This window comes from Dermacentor variabilis, chromosome 4 (genome assembly GCF_050947875.1).
Source record: "Dermacentor variabilis isolate Ectoservices chromosome 4, ASM5094787v1, whole genome shotgun sequence".
Lineage (NCBI taxonomy): Eukaryota > Metazoa > Arthropoda > Arachnida > Ixodida > Ixodidae > Dermacentor > Dermacentor variabilis.
Window position 1 is genome coordinate 234,333,607 of NC_134571.1, and position 22,167 is coordinate 234,355,773.

Consider the following 22,167-nt stretch of genomic DNA (forward strand, 5'->3'; position numbering starts at 1 on the left):
TGAGCACTCCAAACGTGACATTGTTAGCACATATTATAAATTCCCTAAGAAAATCCTCTCAATATAAGGCGTGGAGAGCTTCCATTAGCAAGCTGAAGGTTAACTAAATTTTGCACAAGTTTCTCTTGCCGAAGGCCTGCTGCGCAGGTTTTCGTATGTTGTAAATGTGAGTCCAAATGGACCAACTCGGGTTAGAGAAAAATTGCGGTACTGTATATGCACAAAATGGTGCACAATCTGATAAAGGTCGTATAGTGTGTAGATGTCAGCATTGCAGCATTGCTATGAAGCATTGCATATTCTTTGTGGTTTGATATCATTGTGTTCTGCACATGGTGTTGTGCTTCTGTGTGACCATACATTTCGCAAAGCTTTCTGACAAGGAAATTGTTGGAAGTTCAGCGCTGTGTTCTCTCTTCTGTCCCCTCTGGTGTCCTTGTGCTGCTAATCAAAACATTTTATGCAATAAATTAAAGTTGTCGTAAAACATAGGTCCACTATTATACAGAACCTCATTGGTGTTCAGTACAACAAAATGCCACTAATTTACTAGTTTCAGAGGAAAAAAAATCACTTCAACATTCAACAAAAATCCTGTTCATAGAAAAACATATATATAAACATAAAACATATACTAGAACAGAGCTGTAATCAGTGCTGGCATACTAATTTCCTGTTGCCTTTGATAAGAGTGGACCATACTGTATATCTTGATTTCTATGTAGCTAAGTTACTGATAGGTTGTGATATTCCAGTTACGGGTTTTGTAGTAGGAGACTCCCGAGCATGGGAGCAGCACCGTGTTTTCATGCCCAAAATTTATAAGTAGTAAATTTTGTGAGAAGTTTTCTGACATTTTATATTCTATTTAATGTTCGCTTTCTTTTTCTTGATTTGATTTGATATTCCATTCGAAATCAACTATTTAGTATTTGCACACTCCTAGTGAGTACCAAAGAGGCCATGTTCTTCTCTAGCACCGTGACACACCAGAGTCGAAACAGCAGTAAAGGAGTGGTCAGCAGCTGGTGAAAATGCCCTGAAGAAGGCAAAGCCTGTTTTGCCAGCCTGTAATGTGATGGCCATTGTTTCTTTTTTTTTGGGGGGGGGGGGGGAGATTCAAAGAGAATCATCTCCATTGTCTATTTAACTTCCTCAGATCGAGTGTCCACGCCCGTGGATGATGGCTTTTGTCTTTTTCATTATTAAACCGGGAATGATATAATTATGCAAAAAAAAAAAAGAGGTGAGGCGTGCAGACAGGACACAAGAGTAGAGAAGGGGACAACACAAACGCCGACTATCAACTGAAGGGAGCACTGAGGCGAAAAAAGAAAGAAGACACAAAACTCATTTGCGCAAGCTCAGAAATGGTATCACCATGTGTCAGTCAGGTACATGTGTCGGTCTACTTGAGAGATAACTGTTAAGGCACTTAATCTCTTCCTTATGTAAGGTAATCGAAGGCTGACTCACGCACGCACTTCCACCTTTATAGATATGCCATGCCTCTACCATAAGACGCGTATCTTCATTCCTATGCCTGTACAATATTGTGCATTCATCTAACTCTGGCGTGCAGTTACAATCTTGGCAATGCAGGGAAAGATTAGAAGGCGATCCACCAGTTAATGACCTTTTATGCTCCATTAGCCTTTGATTGATACACCATCCAGTTTGCCCTACGTAGAACTGGCCACAGCTAAAGGGAATTTATAAACCACACCCATACGACAGACAGTAAAACTGTTGTTCTTATTGTGCTTCACTGGACAAATATCTGTTCTTTCTTGGCCTTTTACCTGCTCCTTTCTCCTCTGTACGGCAGCGCATATCTTACCTAGCTTATTGGGAGCAGTGAAAGCAAGAGTAACATCATATCTACTTGCAACATTTTTAAGCCTGTGTGACACTGAATGAATGTACGGAATAGCCATTACTCTTTTTTTTTGCTATTACTGCTATCTGTAATGACGTTCGTCCCCCTCGAAACCGACTTCTTTAGGCGCTCAGCCACAGTGGCCACTGCTACACTAGGATAACCTGCTTCTAACAGGCACTGGACCTGCGCATTAAAACTGGCGCTCATTTTGTGCATGGAGGATCTGGTGAGAGAAGACTTAAGGCACGACATGGCAATTCCGTTTTTTACTACTTTGAAATGCTTGGATTGAAAGTTTAGCAATGGCTTCGAAGATCTTGGGGAGTACTGCCAACAAACGTGATTTTGTTCAAAGACCAAGGAAATTTCAAGAAACTGAACCACGCGTCGCTGAGGAAATTCCTTGGTAAACTTTAATCCTCCTCCATAAAGTTTAAGTTGCTCACTTACTGAGGTAGCAGAGGAATCGAATTCTTCCCTATTGCAGAAAATCAGGTAATCATCAACGTAACGAAATATCTTGATAACGCTGTCACCTAAGGCTTTCTCTAAGCAGCTGTCAACTTTACTCAGGTAAATATTGCTAAGAATAGGGGCAACCTTTGAGCCAATACAAATGCCTGATTTCTGCAGAAAAACGCCATCTCTCCACCCAATCAGCGTCGACTTCAAGTACATTGAAAGAATTTCTAAAAAAGCTCTCGTGGAAACACCGCATCTGTCAATAACAGCCGACTCTTGCACTTGTTCTTTAATGCACTCATTTACGGAATTTAGAAACCTGTCATGCAGCAAGGAATAATACAGGTCTTCGATATCCATACTAAAAGATGTGCAATCACCAGGATTTTCCTCTCTTGAATACTGAACTAGTGCCGGAAAATTATGCAAGCGAAAGGGGTCTGAAAAAAACTAGTGAAGCTAAGCAGTTCTGTAGGTAACTAGGGACACAGACCTATAGCAAAAGAAGAGTAGTGGCTATTCCGTACATTTATTCAGTATCGCACAGGCTTAAAAAGGTTGCCAGTAGATATGATGTTAATGCTGCTTTCACTGCTCCCAATAAGCTAGATAAAATATGCGCTGCCGTGCAGAGAGAAAACGAGCAGGTAAAAGGCAAAAAAAGAACAAAAAAAAAGGCAAGAAAAGAAGACCACTTGTCGAAACGTTGGCTCCTGCTTTCACCTTGTTCTCGTTTTGCTCATCGTCTTGAATTTCCATGTTCCGTATTCCCTGTGTTTTTTTTTAAACAGTATTGTATCACAAGGATTTAGTTAAGTCTGAGGAGGTTGTTAACACAGTCATTTGAGTTCTCTTGGATCCCAAAGGGACCCTGAAACAATTTTGACAATTTTTTACAAATGTACTGAGTCATTAGAGTAGGTCCTTCTGATAATTAATTGACACATCTAAGTGCTCTGCGTAAAGCGTGCAATTTATTATAAGGTTTTAAAAATGCACATCGCTGCCAGTGGCAGCACACTGCTCGGCTGAATTTTAAGCCGCCCCTACCCATATGACGGAAATCACCCATATGACGTCAGTGGGGCGAGCTATCTGATTGGCTGACCAGGGTGCGTGATCGATATTTTTTCCAACTTTATGGTAAACAAATGATGTTCACGTTAGTTAATTTGTTTTTATAAAAAGAAAGTAACATAAAGAGAATGCACAAGAACAATTTTTCAGTACACTTAAGCACTTCCGGCACACAGCAAGTGTCATCTGCTTGTGTTAAAACATGTTCAGTCTTTGATGAGAGCCGCACTGTCAGTGTCGGTCTGTGTTTTTGCGAGCGCTACGATTCGACTTTGTTGCGTTGTGGACTGCAAGCGTAGTGTTGGAATCTCAGCGCTGACGCCCGCTGTTGCAGCTGGGTCGCAAGCCCCAAGGGTAGCGTTGGCCTGGCGGCCTGGGGCACAACTGGAAGCATCCGAAGGTCCCGGCAAAGCATGAGTCGACTGGTAACAGACGAACTTGTTTATTCTAGCATCGCAAAAGAGCGGGCGGTCAGGTCGACCGAAGTGGAGAGACGGGAGAGCACGTAACTCAACTGAAGAAATCGGAGCCTCTCTAGGCGTCCGGGGGGGCAGCTGCTTTTATACTCTCGCAGTTGAGGGCAAGAAGGAACGCCTCGATAGACGCGCACGTGACTGCGCCGCTCGGGCACGTTGGGACGAGTAGGTGACGCATCCGCCGGGCCGGCGCCGGTCAGACCTCCTCGCTTTACAGTTGGGGGAGCTCCTCTCCCCGGCTGCCGCGCTTTGACAAGCGTGGGCACCAACATGCACACACACACACACACACACACACGAAGACACGTGGCATTGGAACATGCCTGGACGCGCTTGGCAGGGAGGCGTAGCAGCGGCGCCGAACGGGCCAAAATGTCCGCCGCTTTGAACGAAGCCCCGGCGTCTGTTGCATCCGCGCCGGCTATACCGCGCGTTGTAGGCGAAACGTAACAGTAGTGACTGGCAATCTGTCAAGCTGCAACGTTGTGTCCTGCAAGCCAGTAGACGAACGGACTGGCTGCAGCGCATTGGACAGCCGCTATCTGATGGGCGCCAGGATTTGCGCGATTGTGGCCGTCACTTTACACCGGAAGATTACTAACGCAATAGCGTTTCGAGAGTCCGGTATTAGGGTAAACGCAAGCGCAAGGGGACAGGTCCTGGCATGGCGAGGGAGCATGGCTTAGCCTTGCATGGCTAAGCATGGCTAGGGAGGAGGGTAACCTGTAATCGCTTGCAGCTCCATTAATACATAACGCTTCACTTAAATTGTGGTACAAATGTTCTATTTAAGCTGTACCCTATGCGTCTACAACACTTGTCTGAACCGTTTGAGGGGCCCTTTAAGCTACACAGATTGGCTTAAAAAATGTCCTTTCTCACCAAGACACAGCACACCAACTCGCACCTCTGCAATCAGAATAAAGCAACTTTAACACTTTTTGCCCATGTGTGTGGCGCTCCAAGGGGACTATGTTGAGAAATTGCAAAGAAATTTTGTGAGAAGGGATTCATTGCTTTGTTTTGCCTGACTTGTAGAGGTACTCCATCTTTTTGCTTGCTACGAGCATCTGTCAAACTGCCGGGACAAGCGGCGCTGTGGCATATACGTTACAAACATGCAGATCGGTTTCCAAATGCACAAGCACAGAGCCAAACACATCGACTTCCATGGATTCGATCCTCGTGGGGTCAACAAAATTGATCAAATTATTTCGCAAGCTGAATTGAACAAGATGCAGAAAAAAATGCCATAATATACTGCTGATTAATTTGGCAGTATTTGCCCTAAACATGCCCTCAAATGAAATGCAAACTCGCTTTCTGTATGGCCTAAGAAAACTAAGTAGAAATGACATTAAAAAGACATTAAAGGTATATACAGTATTAAAATAGCCGGAAAATGTATGAATGAGGTTCTGTTGTATTGTCAAGCTAAAGTGATAAGCTAAGGCACGAGAACATATAAAACGCCAATATTATCACGAACAGAACTTTAGTAATTCAGAAATTGATGTAAATGCAGGGCATGATTTGACACACCCCCGGGACATTCAAGTACTAGATCGATGATGTAGGCACTCTTCATTATAATTCTGTCGCTAGTACCAAACCACTCATAATAAAAAGATTATTGCATTGCATTATAAGATGGAAGGAAATGCTACTATTCCAGTTCTGTTCTGTCTTTAGAAAAAGGGAACTTGTTAATGTCACTGTTGAAAATAGTGTGGCTTATCGAAATATTTAATTTTCGCTCAACTCTGCACCACCCATGCTTTCATATTTCAATAGTTTCGTTATCGCATAGTGTTGGGCTGATTTTCTGGCTCATGAAACTCGCACGCACTGCAATTAGCAGAGAATGCTACATCCATGTGGTGTCCTAGGATGCCCAAATGGTCCACGCCACTTGACCAAGAGCAGCTGCAACAGCAAATCCAATGCTCTTTCTTGGCTCCTTTTTCCATGGCTGCGCATTGTGTTTTGTGCAAAAAACTGTGCTGCTCTCTGTTGGGCATTGTTTTACTCACAGAGGCCAACAAAGCCGGTAATGGTGGAGGCAACGTCACCACTCCCTGCTCGAGAGCAGGTGACTAGAATTGCTTTAAAGGTATGCGCACCCTTTAGATGCCCATTTCCTCTTAGACGAAGTCTTTTCTTTCTTTTTTTTTTTTTTTGGCACAAAACGAGTGCTGCGAGGCTTCTAGAAGGGCATTCTAAAACTCTATGTTGACCTAATATTAATATTGTCCAGGTCACATAGTCCAGGACACATGTCCAGGCCACATAGCAAATTTAGGTTATATGCTGGAAGTTTTTATGTGCCCTCTAGGGAGCGTTCTACCGCAGTAATTTTTCTAATTCGTTCATTAACAGCTGAGATAAAAATCTCACTCTCCATTTGCCCCCCGTCTATCCTCTGCAAGGGAAATTTCTTTGCTGCGTTCTCTCATACCAGAGCTGAAGGATCGTGTGATGCATACTTCATACATTTCTTTTTCCTCGCTTTCATGCTGCGTGGCGCGCTTCCACTGACGGTCCTTTGTGCAGGCTGGTGCGTTTGTCTCCTTTCGAGCTGTGCATGAGGAGAGCTGACCAGCGGTATAAGGCACTGCTACACGAACACTGAGGCAGACGCAAATGGGACCACGGAGCACGATTATGCGCTGGAACACGGTAGAAAATTACATAGTTTTCCTCTCTGAATGTCCGACTGCACGACATGGGAACAAGCAGATGAAACGGAAGTACCTCTGCGTCATTAAATAAGTAACATGCGTCATTAAATAAGAACTTGATTTCATAGGGATAGGATGAATGCTGTCTAGACTGGTGACACTAACTACATCAAGAGCTCTTTGAGGTGTTGCAAGAAAAAGATTGTTAAAGCAATTCAGGTGGGACATCACATTTATCAGCCTCAAAAGTTTTCTTAGGAAAGACTGCTAAATTTTCGGGAAAGCTTACGAATTTAGACTTGTACGGTTTTTCAAATGTTGCATCAAGTTTTACGAAAAATTGTGCTGTAAAATTTTCACTTATCTGCATATGACCATACCCCTGGAAGTCTTCTGACGGTGAAAGGACACCAGAAGAGTGCTTGCTTAGAGAAAGTCATTTAGACATGTTCCTAAAGCAGGCATAATTGGCAAAAAAGTCACTATGGTCTAAAAGCAGTGTGTTGCCTGTTCGTCACTGCTGACCGAGGTATGATGCTCCTGTTCTGCTATGCCTGAAGCTTGTTAATGAAGTGCGTATGCATCCCCCAGAAATCCAAGGCAAGCTTCAAAAAGAAAAAGCACGCTATCACCCCCTCCTTCTGCAGTTTCTTGTCCATGGGTTTCTTACGAATTTGGAAGTTTCACAGGTTGGCATATATGCTTGTGCAATATCGGATGGCCGCTAATATGTAATGGCCTCGTGCATAATTGCAATTACGCTGCAGTCTTGGACATGTCTGTTGAAAATGGAATTGATGAGCTCCCAGTTTTTCCTTTTTTTGCTCAACACTGGATTGACAAATTTTTCCTTCATAATTGCATTAAGCAGGTTAAATAATTTCCTTTGTTGTGTGATAAATGTTGTAATTAGACTTTTCATGGCCAGGTGGGCAAGTTCTATGAACTGTACCACATGGATGCGGTCACTGGAGTGGAGGAACTTGGCCTGGTCTTTATGAAGGTGGGTGTGTCTTTATCGAGCATGTCATGTCATGTGCTCCTTTCTTGCTGTGTGCCTTTCTTGCTGTGTGCAGGGCGATTTTGCGCACTCTGGCTTCCCTGAGATTGCGTACGGCCGATACTCTGAGGCCCTCATCCAGAAGGGCTACAAGGTGGCACGGGTTGAGCAGACCGAGACCCCCCAAATGATGGAGGAACGGTGTCGCAAAAGTAGGTCCACACCTTTCGAATGCCTTTTGCAATACATTGAGGCCAGGCCAGCTGCTCGGTGTTGTAAGAGAGAAGTGTCGATCCAGTCTCTTTGGTCATTGAAGCTTTATTTACAAAATGTAGTGGTTTTTAGTTAACCCCAAGTGTGTACTTGAGCTAGTTGGTTGAGCAAATTTACAGGGAACAGCATGAAAGGACAGGATGAGTACTTCTTTATTACAACTGTGGTCAGCTACCAGGTAAACAACACACTAACAGACTGAAAAACTGGAAAAGCTATACAAAAATTTCAAGATAAGCAGGGTTTCAAGATGAATGAAATCAGGAAAATAGAAACCCGCTCCATGTGGTCTCTCCATGTGGTCCATGTGGTCCATGAGTGGCCACGCATGGACCACATGGAGCCTTTTCAAAATGGCTGTAGTAATATTCTCAGCTGGTAACGTCCGTTTGACCCTGTATCAGTGCCTACGGCAGTTGCTGGCACTGCGCCAAGATAGCGTGATGAGTCAGATGATGCACCCTAACCAAGGGCATGGGGTTCTCACTCGTGCTCTTGGGACAAAGGAACGACAACACATTAGTGCAAACAATCACAAGGGCATTTATTGCACCTTTCATGCACTAATGCTTGATAGGCGACTCACAAGAACATGCCGATGGGTGTGTGGCTAATCTTGGAAGTCCAATTCGCCGTGACCGGATAGCGAGCGAATATATTTGCCCCATGCTGGGCACCAACGCCTGGTCGTTCGCATGTACGGTCTCGTAAATCATGTTCGTCCATCCCGGTGTAGGCCTTGTGAGATGCTCTCGCAGAAGGATGGAATGGCGGTACGCCCGGAACGTCTGCGCCATTTGCCGACCCCGTGCATGAGAGGAAGAGCCTACTCCCTGTTATGCCCGACTAACCTCGTTGTTAGGTGATATCAGCAGTGCAACACCTGTGCCATCTCTCACACTACTCTGCAGCCATGTTGACCACAGTTGTAAGGCCACGCAGCAAAGCCGGATTACAGGAGACAGGAGTCGCCCGCTGCTGTTGCTTAGTGGCTGTGGTGTTGGGTTGCTAAGCACAAGGTTGTGGGATCGAATCCCTGCCTTGGTGGCTGCATTTCGAGAGGGGTGAAATGCAAACACATCCATGACTTAGATTTAGGTGCACATTAAAGAACCCCTGTGGTTCAAATTTCCGAAGTCCGCCACTACGGCATGCATCATAATCAGATTGTGGTTCTGGCACGTAAAACACCATAATTATTACTATTATTATTATTTTTAAGGAGACTGAAGCCATGCGGGGGAAATTGCATATCAGGGGACGTGCGAGATTCATGCATCCCCACATCCCCCCAGCCTATTCCGGCAAAACACGTCTGTGCAACACCAATGCGTGCTTCGTGAACAAGATGTACAGTAAAAGCTTGTTAATTCTAATTCTGCGGGGATGCTACAAAAATTCGAATTATACACAGTTTGAACTTATGAAAGTCACAGAAAGAAATCACTCTGCTTATATAGTTCGACGTAGCGTGAGTGCGTGCACACATATGCCTATAGTTAGAAGCACTGGTGCAGCAGACGCGACTGGAGGCGGCCCGACGTTGAGATGGCTCTTGCTTTATCGGCACGTTTGTCACGCCGACTGCGCCGGCCCACAATGCATGGCGGGGAAAAGGTGCCCAAGCCACTTTGCTGACGGCCGCAGGCAGCCCTTCAAAGCAGCGTGCGGGTTGGGCATCGTTCTGTGCTTGCTCTGAAGAAAACAGCCGACGGCGCGCGCATCGAAGTGTGCAGTCGCTGGCATTTTGGCTGGCGCAGCGCAAGCGTTGTAGAATGACTAGCCGCATGCGCCGCGCGCCGACGCTCGCTGCAGGATCAAGAGGTGTGCTCTAAAATGCACTCTCGAAACGCATTACAACCTGCTGCGTCATTGGTCTCCGTTGTACTTTCTTAAATGCACCAGCTGTATGCGTATAGTTGACCTATACGCATAGGTGGCGTCCAAACACGTATCCCAGCTATGCTTTTCTTTGAGTAGTAGCCACTAATCTCAAAGGCTATTGTTTTTGGCACTGCGAGTGCCAATAAACGTTACGGCCGCCATGTTATAGACATCACCTGGTGCCGCTCCTTAGCAGAACACCCTGTAGATAAAGAGCATAGCCTCCAAGATGTGTCATGAAAAAAAAAAAGAAAAAAGAAAAAGCAGTTTTGCCCGAAAGGCGAAGCATCGATTGCGATAGCAAATCAGCAGAGAGCGGTATGAAGTAAGGATAAACGTGGGTCGTCTGTGTTCTTCTTTTGTCCTGTTTCTGATGCGCTGTGCCTTTTGCCCCCATCATGAACTAAGGATAGTACTTTTATCCACCATATAAATTTGTAAACATTCGCTTGCTAACTAAAATACTAAGCATGGTGTCAGTGCGCACAGCAAACATGAACACATCCCACCCGATTACTACGGACACTTGCTGTCAAAATGCTGGGGTGAGGGAACGTGGCAACAGCAGTGAGCAAAGTGACATTTGTGTTGTCTATCGCTTCAACGCAAAGTGAGCGCCAACAATACAAAGCACACCCAAAGGTGCGAGCTGCCGACGCAACTAGACTCTGCCTCATGGGGGTAGAATACCACCTTGCTCTGCCCCCAAGGCAGATCACTCTCAAGATATGGCCGTGCGACCGCGCACAGCCGCCACATGCCACAGTCGGAACTGGAGAGAACGCCCCTCCCTGGCGCCTCGCAATGTTGGGTGCCTTGCGCGCGGCAGAAGACAATCTCCTTTTCGCATTCATCCCTTTTGCGCAGGCGAGATTGAGTTGCGATCGTCGGCTCCCCTTGTATGCTTCCACTCGCACATTCATACAGCATAGGGTGCGCGATGACGGTGATGCCAACGGCAGAAATGCACTTGGAGTGTCCAAATAATTGCTATCGCAATTAAAAAACACGAATAAAAAACGCAGCACCACGTTCGCATTTTTATCTTGAAGCTCTTGAGAGAGGGAGAGAACCGACCTGCAACAGACGGCCGTAGATAAAGAGCAAAGCTGCGCGGTGATGATTGTCGCCAACATGCTCCCATGCACAATGGCGCGGAGCTTGAATTATCGGTGGTGGCGTGTATTTCAGGGTGAATTAGCGGGATGCGTTGCATATTGCTTTCATTACTTTGTTGGACGGATCGCGGCGGCTACTTCGAGTTGTCAGAAATTTCAAATTAACAAGTGCGAATGAACAAAATTTACTATAGTACGTGCAGCAGTGGCCACGCCGAGGAAATGTCCATGCGCTGTCCATAACATGCGAGCCGACATTTTATCTGGGGTACATCATGTGGGGGTTCCACTCGGCGTGTGGCTAGGGCTGAAGGTGAGCTCCTGATCTAGCCCCACACAGTCGCTCCATGGTACTCCCCAACCCGTAGCGCAGGAATCGCGGCTACGTCGGGTTCGAACCAATAAGGCAACCAGCTGCATCAACTGCAGCAATGTTTATTGTTACAAGCAATAAAAAATACTGGCAGAGGGAAGTCCTCTCCGTAAGATGTTGTAATAGGCTGGCCTCATTGCACGGGATAGTCGGGCAAAGTCACTTACTGGTTGTGGCACATACTCCAGTCCGGCAGGTAAGGGGTCTGGCGTCAGAGAGGGAGGGTCTTCCCCGGTAGCGCTGTTTTATACCTTCTTACCTTTGCGAGGGGAATGTCCTTCTTGCCCGTCACATATCTTTCCGCATATCCTACATATGTAGCCTTCCCAGACCCAAGCGCATGCATTGAGCATACAAGGCATCAAGCAGATTTGGGTAAAAAACACGTCATCTCAGTAAGCAAGAAAGAAATTTCTGCTTGGCCTCTTACAGAAAAACAGATGTCTTGACATAATTCGGACCAGCTTTTCTAATGTAAAAAGCTTCCAAAGTTTCACATGCCGTTTGTTGCCTGCCTCTACCCAATATCCTCAGATCTCTGAACCGTGAAATACAATTGGTGCAAGCCCTGCAGTGTTCTACTAGATTTTCTATATCTTTTGCATGTTCCCCAAGTCAGTCATTCAAGCAACGCTACGTCTGGGCAATATATGTTTTTCTGCAGGGCAGGGGAATTTCATAAACGACGTTTGTGGACCACTTTATGAAACGCTAGGCATGCCTTGCATGACAACCAACCTTTTGGTCTTCACAAGTTATGTGTCGGCTAAGCTGGGCTAGCTTTTTGGGAGCTGATAACACTACCGGTACATTGTACTGGTGAGCCACTTTTTTGAGACAGCGCGAAACCCTATGGATGTGATGAACCACTATAGGCCACTCCTTGCTTACCGATTATTTTCTGCTGGCACCAGCTTTTATCTTCTTCAGAAGCATTTCTGCTACAGGGAACATGACCGACTCAGGGAAACCAGCTGCAACCAGCCTGCCCAATTAGTTGTCAAAGCTAGCTTGCATCTCATGCACACATGACTTCCAGAGTGACGAATCCAGGCAGAGGTTTGCGATGCCTCTTTTTACTACTTTCGAGTGGCCTGAATTGTACGGCAAGTACTTTTTGCGCACAAGGAGTATAACAAGCCCAGCAAATATGCCCATCTACCGACTTTGACTGTAAATCTAAAAACTGAAGCATGCCATTAACCGGCAGTTCATGGGTAAACGATAGCCCTTTTCCGAGCTTGCTGGCCCCTTCTTGCCCCAAGCGCCTTTCTCGGACGAATTCACCGCGGAGCAGACTTTCTGCTCTGCCATAGTGGTGAGCTCACTCGCTGGCCCCTTTTTGTTCTGAACCAAGTTCAGTGTCCGGTGCGCTGCAGAGGAGCATCCCAGCCTCGCTGTTGGTGCAAAACTGCTCGCTGGACTCTGTCCCAGAACATTGTCCCGAGCGCAGTTGGTAGGCAAGATCGAGTGCAAGCCACCCCACTCAGCCGACAACGTCGGCTCGCTTTCAGACTGCCGGTTGCCTCAGGTGCAACTGAGCAACATTTTTGACACGCATGAGCCACCCCGCTCAGCTGACAACGTTGCCGCGCTTTCAGACTACTGGTTGCGTCAGGCGCAGCTGAGCAACATTTTTGACATGGGTGAGCCAGCTCGCTCCACTGTCTCTCTGTTCGCCGGTCGTGTGAGGCCTCATGCACCTCTCAGAGTGGCAAGCCAGCTCTCCTCTATGCCGTTCACTGGCCCCTCAGAGTATGGGCATGCATTTACAAGAATAGGTGCAGGTTGGCCCTTCTCAGACTGCTGTGCCTGGCCTGGAGCAAACACCACTGCACACTGCAGCAGCACAGCTGCTCCAAGCCCTGGTGGAATCGGTGCACTCGAAGCCTAGTGCTCTAAAGGGAGACCTCCGGTCCCCTTTGCCAGGAGTCCCAAGTGGCCTACAGGTACCTCTCCCGGAGTACGGCAGTTATTCAGACTGCATGAGTACTACGGAGTACCTCGAGGCACTGCACCATTATCAACAGGCAATGCGGCTGGATGACAGCGGGATGCTAGGCACTGTATTGCCCATCTAACAGCTAACGTGGCACGGTGGTACCGACTTGTCGGCCACCAAGCTCGTTTGATGGAGGATTTTACTACGCTCTTCCACAGCGAATTCCTCTCTCCCAACTATAAGTGCTACTGCGTCACAAGCTAGAGTTTCGCACCCAAAAAACTTGCTGACCTCACTGCATCTTATGCCGAAAAGGTGGAGCGGGCCAGCCATCAAGAACCCATCCAACCTTCGCCGCTTACCTACGGAGCGCCCGTTATTGTGACCGAAACGAGTTGGCCTCTGATGCGAAGTGGATTCAGGCCGACATACTGGCAGTGAGAGGCTACCGCCCGCCGCCACCGCTGTCATCCTCTCTCGAACCTCATTGTGCGTGGGTTGGTGGTGACACGACCAGACCTCTTTCGTATTCAAGACTGGTGTGCTAGATGGCTCATGTCCCTAAACGTTAGTAAGACTGTGCATATTTCATTCCATCGTCGACCTAACTACATCCCCCCAGCCTACAAGATTTACAACTGCTCTATATTTACTACCGACTCCTTCAAGTACTTAGGAATTCACCTATCCAAAGATTTGTCTTGGACAAATCATGTAACCCACATAATTAATTCAGCTAAGAAAATTCTTGGTTATCTTCGCCGTAAACTCTTCATGGTACAACCACCCGTGAAATTAGTTGCCTATAAAACGCTTGTGCAACCAAAACTTGAATATGCATGTGCTATCTTTGACCCTTACCAAACTAATCTCACTAAAGCCCTTGAAAGCATTCAAAACCGTGCTGCTAGATTTATTCTTTCAGATTACTCATATCACACTAGTGATTCATCACTAAAATCTAAACTACACCTATCGCCTCTTGCCTCTTGTTGCATCTCTCGCCTATGCCTCTATCACAGGTTTTTTTATTCCGTACCTCGTGACAGCCAGCTGGTCCAGCTGGCTTATCGTGTTCATCGAACAGGCCATCCGAACTCGGTAATCCCACCACAAGCCCGCACCACTACGTTCCTGCAGTCATTCTTCGTCCCAACTGCCTGTGACTGGAATGGCCTTCCCAGACAAACTGCACTCATCCGCGATACAGCACGCTTTAGATCTGCCATTGAGTGTTCCGACTCATCTAATTTCAACATCATCAATCCCGCCTTTTACGTGTCCACCCCTCATGTAATGTCCTATTTTTGGACCCTTCAGGTATTAATTAATAAATAAATAAATAAATAAATAAATAAATAAATAAATAAATAAGTGTTCATGCTGGAGCATGCGTACTTGGCGGTACTCTTCAGATCTGCCGTGTAGCAAGCAACCAGCTGGGACTCAGTCCTGTCTCAGGTGGTCAAGGCGGTGTCCTGTGGGGAGGAATTGGTTCAGCAGGCCTATAGCCACAAGGCTGCTGAGCTGAGCTGTGGGGTTCCAGGGTGGTGTTCCCACAGTCTCCCATCCAGGGTCCTGCAGTTGCTGCACGCGGGTTATCCTGGTGTGGAAAAGACGAAGATGGTGGCCCGGTCCCATGTTTGGTGTCCTGGCCTGGACCAGGACATCACTCACATGGCGCAGAGCTGCCAGATCTGCCAGGAACATCAGCAGTCCTCACGTCATGTGGAAACCACCCCCCGGCCGTTCCCACAGAGATGCTGGTCCCGCCTACATATGGATTTTGGGGGGCCCTTCAAAGGCCATTCACACAGCTATCGAGGTGGGCTCTGTAGCTGTGTGAAAGCAGTCTACCAATCCGTTCATCTTTACCATGCAGATACCCACTGTCGTCGCCAGCACGCTCCTAGTGGCTCTCCTGCCTGCCTACGCCGGGCCTACATCGAATCCCGCCTCCAACTACTTCGAAGATAGCTGTCACAACTGGCGCCGTCCATTGACCGATCTGCACATCACTGTCCCGCCACCAAATGTCTCAATCTCCGATTCAGCCTGACCAATTCCAACAAAGCAAACGTCAGCCTCAGCCACCATAAGAGAGTGCCATCTGTTTGCGCCTTTCTGTGGGCTCGGTAGCTGTGTGAAAGCACAGTCTATCAATCTGTTCATCCTTACCATGCTCTCACGATCCACCCCGGGTCGTGAACAAGGGACGGCTTGTGGCACCTTCCGATAGACGGACGCTCCACAGCGTGGTGGTGCTGAACGATGACTGACCGGCGAGCAGCCGTGCTCGTCGGTGTTTATTGTGGTGCGGTGACTAATGTTGCCTGCCGAACTTTAGCAGGCCACCGAGCATGGCGGGCGAACCAAGATTATGCCCAAGGGGGCGTCACATACTTGCCACACCCCCTTACCCCAGTTTGTTTGTTAAATGAAAAACAAACGTCCATGTTCACACTATGAGGCTCTGCCTCCACCCTAGCTGGGTCGACGGTGCCTGCTACCCAGGCGAGTAACGGTCTGGTGGCCCCCATCACCGAGTACTCCGCCTGGGCACCGGTGTTGATGGGTCGGGTGTGGCAACACCGGGTGCTGCCTGGGCCAGCCTCCCTCCATCCGGAGGGTCCGTAGTAGTCGGCCTTGCGAGTGGTGCTGGGCTCGACACCGGTCCAACGGGTGCCGCACCACTGGCAACGGTTGCTGCCTCCGAAGTGGGTGGTACTCCGCTGGAAGCGACTGGTGCTGCCGCTACTCCTCCTGCGGGCTGGAACTCAGTGGCAGTCGAGGGTGCTGGCCAGGTCCCGAGGCGAGGCCTGACATGGTCGGCGTGTCTGTACCACATGTCCCCATCAGGCATGCACACGAGCAGCGATGAGGCGCTGGCAGGGTACACCACCTGTCCGGCAGACCTGGGTGGGCCAGGACGGAAGTTCCTGTCCTAAACTGGAGCTCCCGACTATGGCAAAAGCCCGGGACGGCACCCTTGGTCAGCAGCCAGCTTCTGCTTCAGCTTCTCCGTCTCTGACTGGGCCTCGCGCAGCTTGCGCTTGCTGTGGGAGACCTCGCTCTTGAGCTGCCTGTTGCGGCTCTGCAGGCTCGTTATAATGTGCCGCATCTCCCGGTTGATTGGCTGAGCCTGCTCGCTGGACACCGACGGCGCCTCGAACTCAATGCGTAGATTCTCGTACTCTCGACGAATCTGCACAATGTTGTCCTCGAAGCGGATGACCTCCGAGCGAAGCTTCTTCTGGACAACCAGCTCTTTCCATCTGCTCAATGTGGCGAAGGTGTGAGTTTGTGGCTGTCGACAGCAAGGAGCGACACTCATCCAGCTGAGTCTTGAGTTGCATGCTCTCGTTGTACAGCATGGAGAACTGGCTCTGTAGGCACTTGTATTTGGCCGTCCTCACCACCAGGCTCTCGTGCAGCGACCGCAGCTCTAGCCGCAGCCGCTCCACCGTCTTCAGGGCCTCCTTGTGGTCATGTTGAAGCTGCTCCAGCTCCAGCAGCCATGCCGATGCCAGCTCCCGCTGTTCCTCGAGCTGGCTCTGCAGGTCCTCCAAGCGCAGGGAGGCTGCTCCACCACCACCGCCAGAGCCCCTAAAATCCACATGTAGGCGGGACCAGGGTCTCTGTGGGAACGGCCACATTACGCATTACGCAAGGCTTGCTGATGCTCCTGGCAGATTTGGTAGCTCTGCACCACATGCAGGCTGGCTTCCGGGTACTCTGGCAGACGAATGCCCAGTGCATGAATCCAGTTTCGGCCCTGCAGCGTCGGCGACAACCCCTTCGTTAAGTAAAGGGAAAGGGTTGCCTCCTTGTCGCCAAAGCGAACGCTGACCTCTGCCTGACCCTGGACCTAGGAGAGTTGCCCGGAGGAGCTGCGCAGCATCACGCCCAAAGCCTCGACGGACACGCCGGGGAAAGCACGCTTGAAAAGCTTCCCGGCCATTACAGACACACTGGCCCCTGTGTCCAGCTCCATGGAAATGGGGTGCCCGCAGATTTCGACGGTCAGCATGTATGGCGGCACAGACGACAGTACAAAGCCTGTGTGCCACATGTCGAAATTCGGCGGGTCCTCGGCCACGACGTGGAGCCTGGCCGCGGAAGAACTTGAGCTTGCTGCCGCACGCCCCCGCCGCATACCCTTGCGACGGCTACTCTGGCCGTAGGCTTGTCTGGTACCTGGGCTTGAATCAGGCTGCTGCTGTTGTTTGCGGTTCGTCCTCCCCCTTCGGCATACACGTGCCAGGTGCCCAGTTTTCCTGCACGTAAAGCATTGTGCTTGAGAAAACTGGCACTGTGAAGGGGAGTGAGCACCACCACAGCGACCGCAGGTACTGCTCTTTGCCACGAACTTGTTGACCGTCGCTTCCGCCGACGGTGAGCCAGTCGCACAGGAAATCTCGCCGGCGTCCTTGGCGGCAGCTTCCATTGCCAGAGCTGCCTTCACCGTGTCGTCCAGTGATGGGTCGGGAAGCTCCAGGAGTCGCGTCTGCATGGCGGGGTTGTTGATGCCGCAGACGAAACAGTCCCGGAGCAGCGAGTCCAGTTGGTCCTCGAAGGCGCAGGCACTCGCTAACCCTCGTAGCGCAGCAACGAATTGCCTGAGGGGCTCTCCTTCCCGGCGGCTCCGGTTGTTGAAGCGGAAACGCTCCATTAGTGTGGACGGTGCTGGGTTAAAATGCGAACGCAGTATGGCAAGCAGCTCACCCAGCGTCTTAATGTGCGGCGTGGCTGGCTTGAGAAGGTCGAACAAGAGGCTGAAGACGCGGGTCCCATAGCTGGCCAGAAAAATGTCCCGCTGTTTGGCCTCGGGTGTGTCGTTTGCCCAGAAGAACACGTGGACTTGCTCCTCGTAAATTTGCCAGGCGGACCCATCTCCCTCGAACGGCTCGAGCCTTCCATACAGCGGCATGGCGACAGCAACGGGGGGCGATGTTTCGCTGCTCGCGGCTGCGTGGGACGCTCCATAAGCACTCATCGCCATCCTCGTCGCCAGCGTCACGAGAATCCCATCTTCGTCGCCAGTGTCACGAGAATCCCATCCTCGTCGCCAGTGTCACGATCCACCCCGGGTCGTGAACAAGGGAGGGCTTGTGGCACCCTGCGATAGACGGACGCTCCGCAGCGTGGTGGTGCTGAACGATGACTGACCGGCGAGCAGCTGTGCTCGTCGGTGTTTATTGTGGTGCAGTGACCAATGTTGCCTGCCGAGCTTTAGCAGGCCACCGAGCTTGGCGGGCGAACCAAGATTATGCCCAAGGGGGCGTCACATACTTGCTACACATGCAGATACTCACCGTCGTCACCAGCACGCTCCTGGTGACTCTCCTGCCTGTTTACGCCGGACCTACACCGAATCCCGCCCCCAGCTACTTTGAAGATGGCTGTCACAACTTTTGCCATCCATTGACCAATCTGCACGTCACTGTCCCGCCACCAGATGTATCAATCTTTGATTCAGCCTGACCAATTCCAACGAAGCAAACGTCAGCCTCAGCCGCCATAAGAGAGTGCCATCTGTCTGTGCCGCTCTGTGGGCTCGATAGCTGTGTGAAAACAGTCTACCAATCTGTTCATCTTTACCATGCAGGTTGGTAACTCACAGGTTCTGTTTTGTAAAAAATGAAGCAATTACTTCTTAGTACAGCTGCCGAGCCCGCAGTGCTACGTTATTATTGTCGAATGTTCGCGAGTGATCTGTTCTTTAATACTTTTGGCAGGGGATATTGAAACTAACCCTGGACCCACGCTAGATTTTGTTCTCGCTGAACTACGAATTGTGTCCTCAGGCAAACCCAAACCAAACTAATCTCCGAACTTCAGTCTGTTAAAGATCACCTGCTATCTACGGACGTAACATTGATTGACATATGCAAGCGTTTGACTGACCTTGAAGCACATTACAGTCAGCTCTCAAGCATGCGCTCTGAAATGAATGACCTCAAAACTTTAAGCGCTGAAATAACCCGCCAGTATCATGACTTTGAATCCCGTATAGGCGACTGTGAAAAACCACTCGCGCTGAAACAACCTGATATTTTATGGCATTCATAATCCCAATCCTAAAGAATCCTTCGCTGATTCTGAAGCAATAGTCATTCGTCACATCAGCAAAAACCTTCAACTAACAACCGATCCTTCACATATAGAACACGCACACTGCCTTTGGCGCCATTCGCCTGATTGCATCTAGCCTTTGATCGTAAAATTTAACTAATCTAAAGTCAAACAGTCGATTTTAATGGAAGGCAAGAAATTCAAAGACACAAATTACAGCGTTGGCAAAGATTTCTCACCCTCAGTCCGGCATGTCCGAAAGCAACTAGTAAACTTCGCCAAAACAATATCTACGGCATTTAAGTTGAGCTTCAAAACATTGTTCATTGGTTCAAAACGTTGCGTATTTGATGAATCCTCCCAGGCAGTAAAGGAACAAACGTAGCAATCACCACGATGTCAATTATTCTCAAACACGCCCCCAATCAGCACCGCAAACTACCCTATATCTTTCAGTAATTTTTACGAACATTCGCAGCTTTATTTCAAAACGTGAACTTGTCTCTAACCTTGTTTCATCCTCCAGCAGCAACTTACTCATATTAACAGAAACATGGCTTAATAGTGACATCACTGATCGCGAGATCCTGGCTGACTTGCCGAATTTTCAAGTATTCCACAAGGACTGCGATGGCAGAAAGGGAGGAGGAGTGCTCATTGTGGTTAGCCAGGAACTCCCATCCACTTTGGTTAATCTTACATCCGATCTCGAGATACTATGGATAAAATGTCAAGCTGCACCACAATCCGTTTTACTTGGCATGTGCTACAGACCCCCGCAGAGAAACCCTGATTTCCCTGGCAAACCTAATTCGGTACTAAGTGAACTTTCAACCAAGCACCCTAATACACATATTACCTTGTTTGGAGACTTTAATTTTCCAAACATCGATTGCCCTAACCAGCTGTTGAAAGAGGATGCCACAGCGAGGCAATCGAGTTTATAAACTTCTGCCTTAATTTTAACCTTACTCAAATCATCCACAAACTCCAAACCAACCCACTTAACCCAAGATTGTGAAAGCATTTTAGACTTAATACTAACCAGTATCCCTGAAACCATAAAATCCATCTCATACATGCCAGAAATAAGTGACCACAAAGTAGTTCAAGCCGACTTTATAATTACTCCACTAAAACGACAAACCACCAAGAAGACCATATGACTCTACGATAAGGGAAATTACACCGCTGTAAATAAAGGAACTAAATCAATAACGGAACTAAGTCGCTCAGTGCATGAAAACTGGACATTAAAGATAAAATTGATATATTAGTAGAAAAATTAATCCCAAAATTTAGTTTCCGTGCCTGCTCTCAAAAACCATGGTTTACTTAAAAGACTTCGAAACAAGAAAAACCGCCTCTTCCGCTCTGCCAAGCTGCAGGATAATGAAAACTCATGTCTGAAATATTATACAGCTGAAAAAAACGTACCTAAAAACAATTCGCAATGCTAAGCATTCTTTTTTCCACGCTGACTTGCCGAAAATGCTGACTACCAACCCAATAAAATTCTGGCAGGTTATAAATCCAAACCACACATGCACTGTCGCTCTTACAAAAGAATCAGGTGAAGTGGCCACCGACTTTGAATGTGCTAATATGTTTAACACCGCCTTTTCATCCGTATCTAGTAAATAAACCGACATGGCCATCCCCTGTACAATCCCGTGTCTTCGGAACTGTTATGCCGCCAATTTTCTTTGTCGCGTCTGGAATTTCTCCCATAATTGACAAACTTAGACCGTCTCATCAGCCGGGATCGATAACGTTTACTCAAAATTTCTAAGTGACACTCAAAACATTTGTGCATCATTTTTGTGTTTACCTTACTCACAGTCACTTTCCACAGGCCAGCTTCCTGCCGATCGGAAATACGGAAAGGTCATTCCAGTCTTCAAATCAGGTATCAGAGAATCGCCGCTAAACTACCGACCCATTTCTTTAACCAGTATCCCGTGCAAAATCATGGAGCATGTCATTTACACACATATCAGTGACTTTCTCGATTGAAATAATTTCTTCAATCCTGCGCAGCATGGATTTCGCGGGGGTTTTTATTGCGAAACTCAACTGGCAATGTTTGTGCACGACTTACATGCAAACTTAGATTGCAATTTTCGGACTGGCGCTATTTTCCTGGACTTCGCGAAAGCATTTGATAAAGTACCCCATTAGCGCCTTCTACTCAAACTTTCACTGTTAAATCTTCACCCCGACATCATAAACTGGATCCGTGAATTTCTAAATAACCGCTCTCAGGCTGTTTTTGTTAACAATGCTGCCTCTGCTTCCCTTCCAGTAAAATCAGGCGTTCCGCAAGGGTCCGTCCTTCGCCCGCTTTTATTCCTTATATACAAATGCAAAACCTTATCTTTCAACCGCCGCCACTTTCCAATTGTTTTTTCTTATGCAATTTGCAGCGTTCCTGTCGAAGCAGTTCAATCATTCAAGCATCTGGGAGTCACTTTCTGCCATGACCTTTCTTGGGCTTTACACGTCACTAACATCATATCATCTGCAAATAAAACACTTGGATTTTTGCGACGTCATCTGCATAACGCACCTAAGAACGTAAAATTGTTATCTTATAAAACTCGTTCGAACAAAATTGGAATATGCTTCACCAATTTGGAACCCGTGACAAGCTTATATTCAAGATGCCCTTGAGTTACTTCAGAACCGTGCTACTAGATTCATTTATTGTTTGTATCCTTATGATGTGAGCGTGTCATCATAAAAGCAGAATCGAATTTACCAGTTCTCTCATGTTGCTGCCGTATCGCCAGTCTTTCTTTATTCTATAATTTTTTTCATAGCTCGATGGGTATCCCACTATACATTGTTCCCCCAACATACATATCTAATCACACTGGTCATCCTCTTCAAGTCGTGCGCCACATGCATGCACGGTTACCTTT

The 22,167-nt window shown here is 47.9% G+C and overlaps 1 protein-coding gene across 1 annotated transcript in view; it reads left to right on the forward strand.

The window, feature by feature from the left end:
* LOC142580213 (DNA mismatch repair protein Msh6-like) overlaps window positions 1-22,167 on the forward strand; it is a 745,039-nt gene that overhangs the window by 285,597 nt on the left and 437,275 nt on the right. The window contains exons 10-11 of the mRNA XM_075691108.1: window positions 7,507-7,581; window positions 7,655-7,790. Coding sequence (XP_075547223.1) covers window positions 7,507-7,581; window positions 7,655-7,790 — 211 coding nt within the window. The remainder of the gene's footprint in view (window positions 1-7,506; window positions 7,582-7,654; window positions 7,791-22,167) is intronic.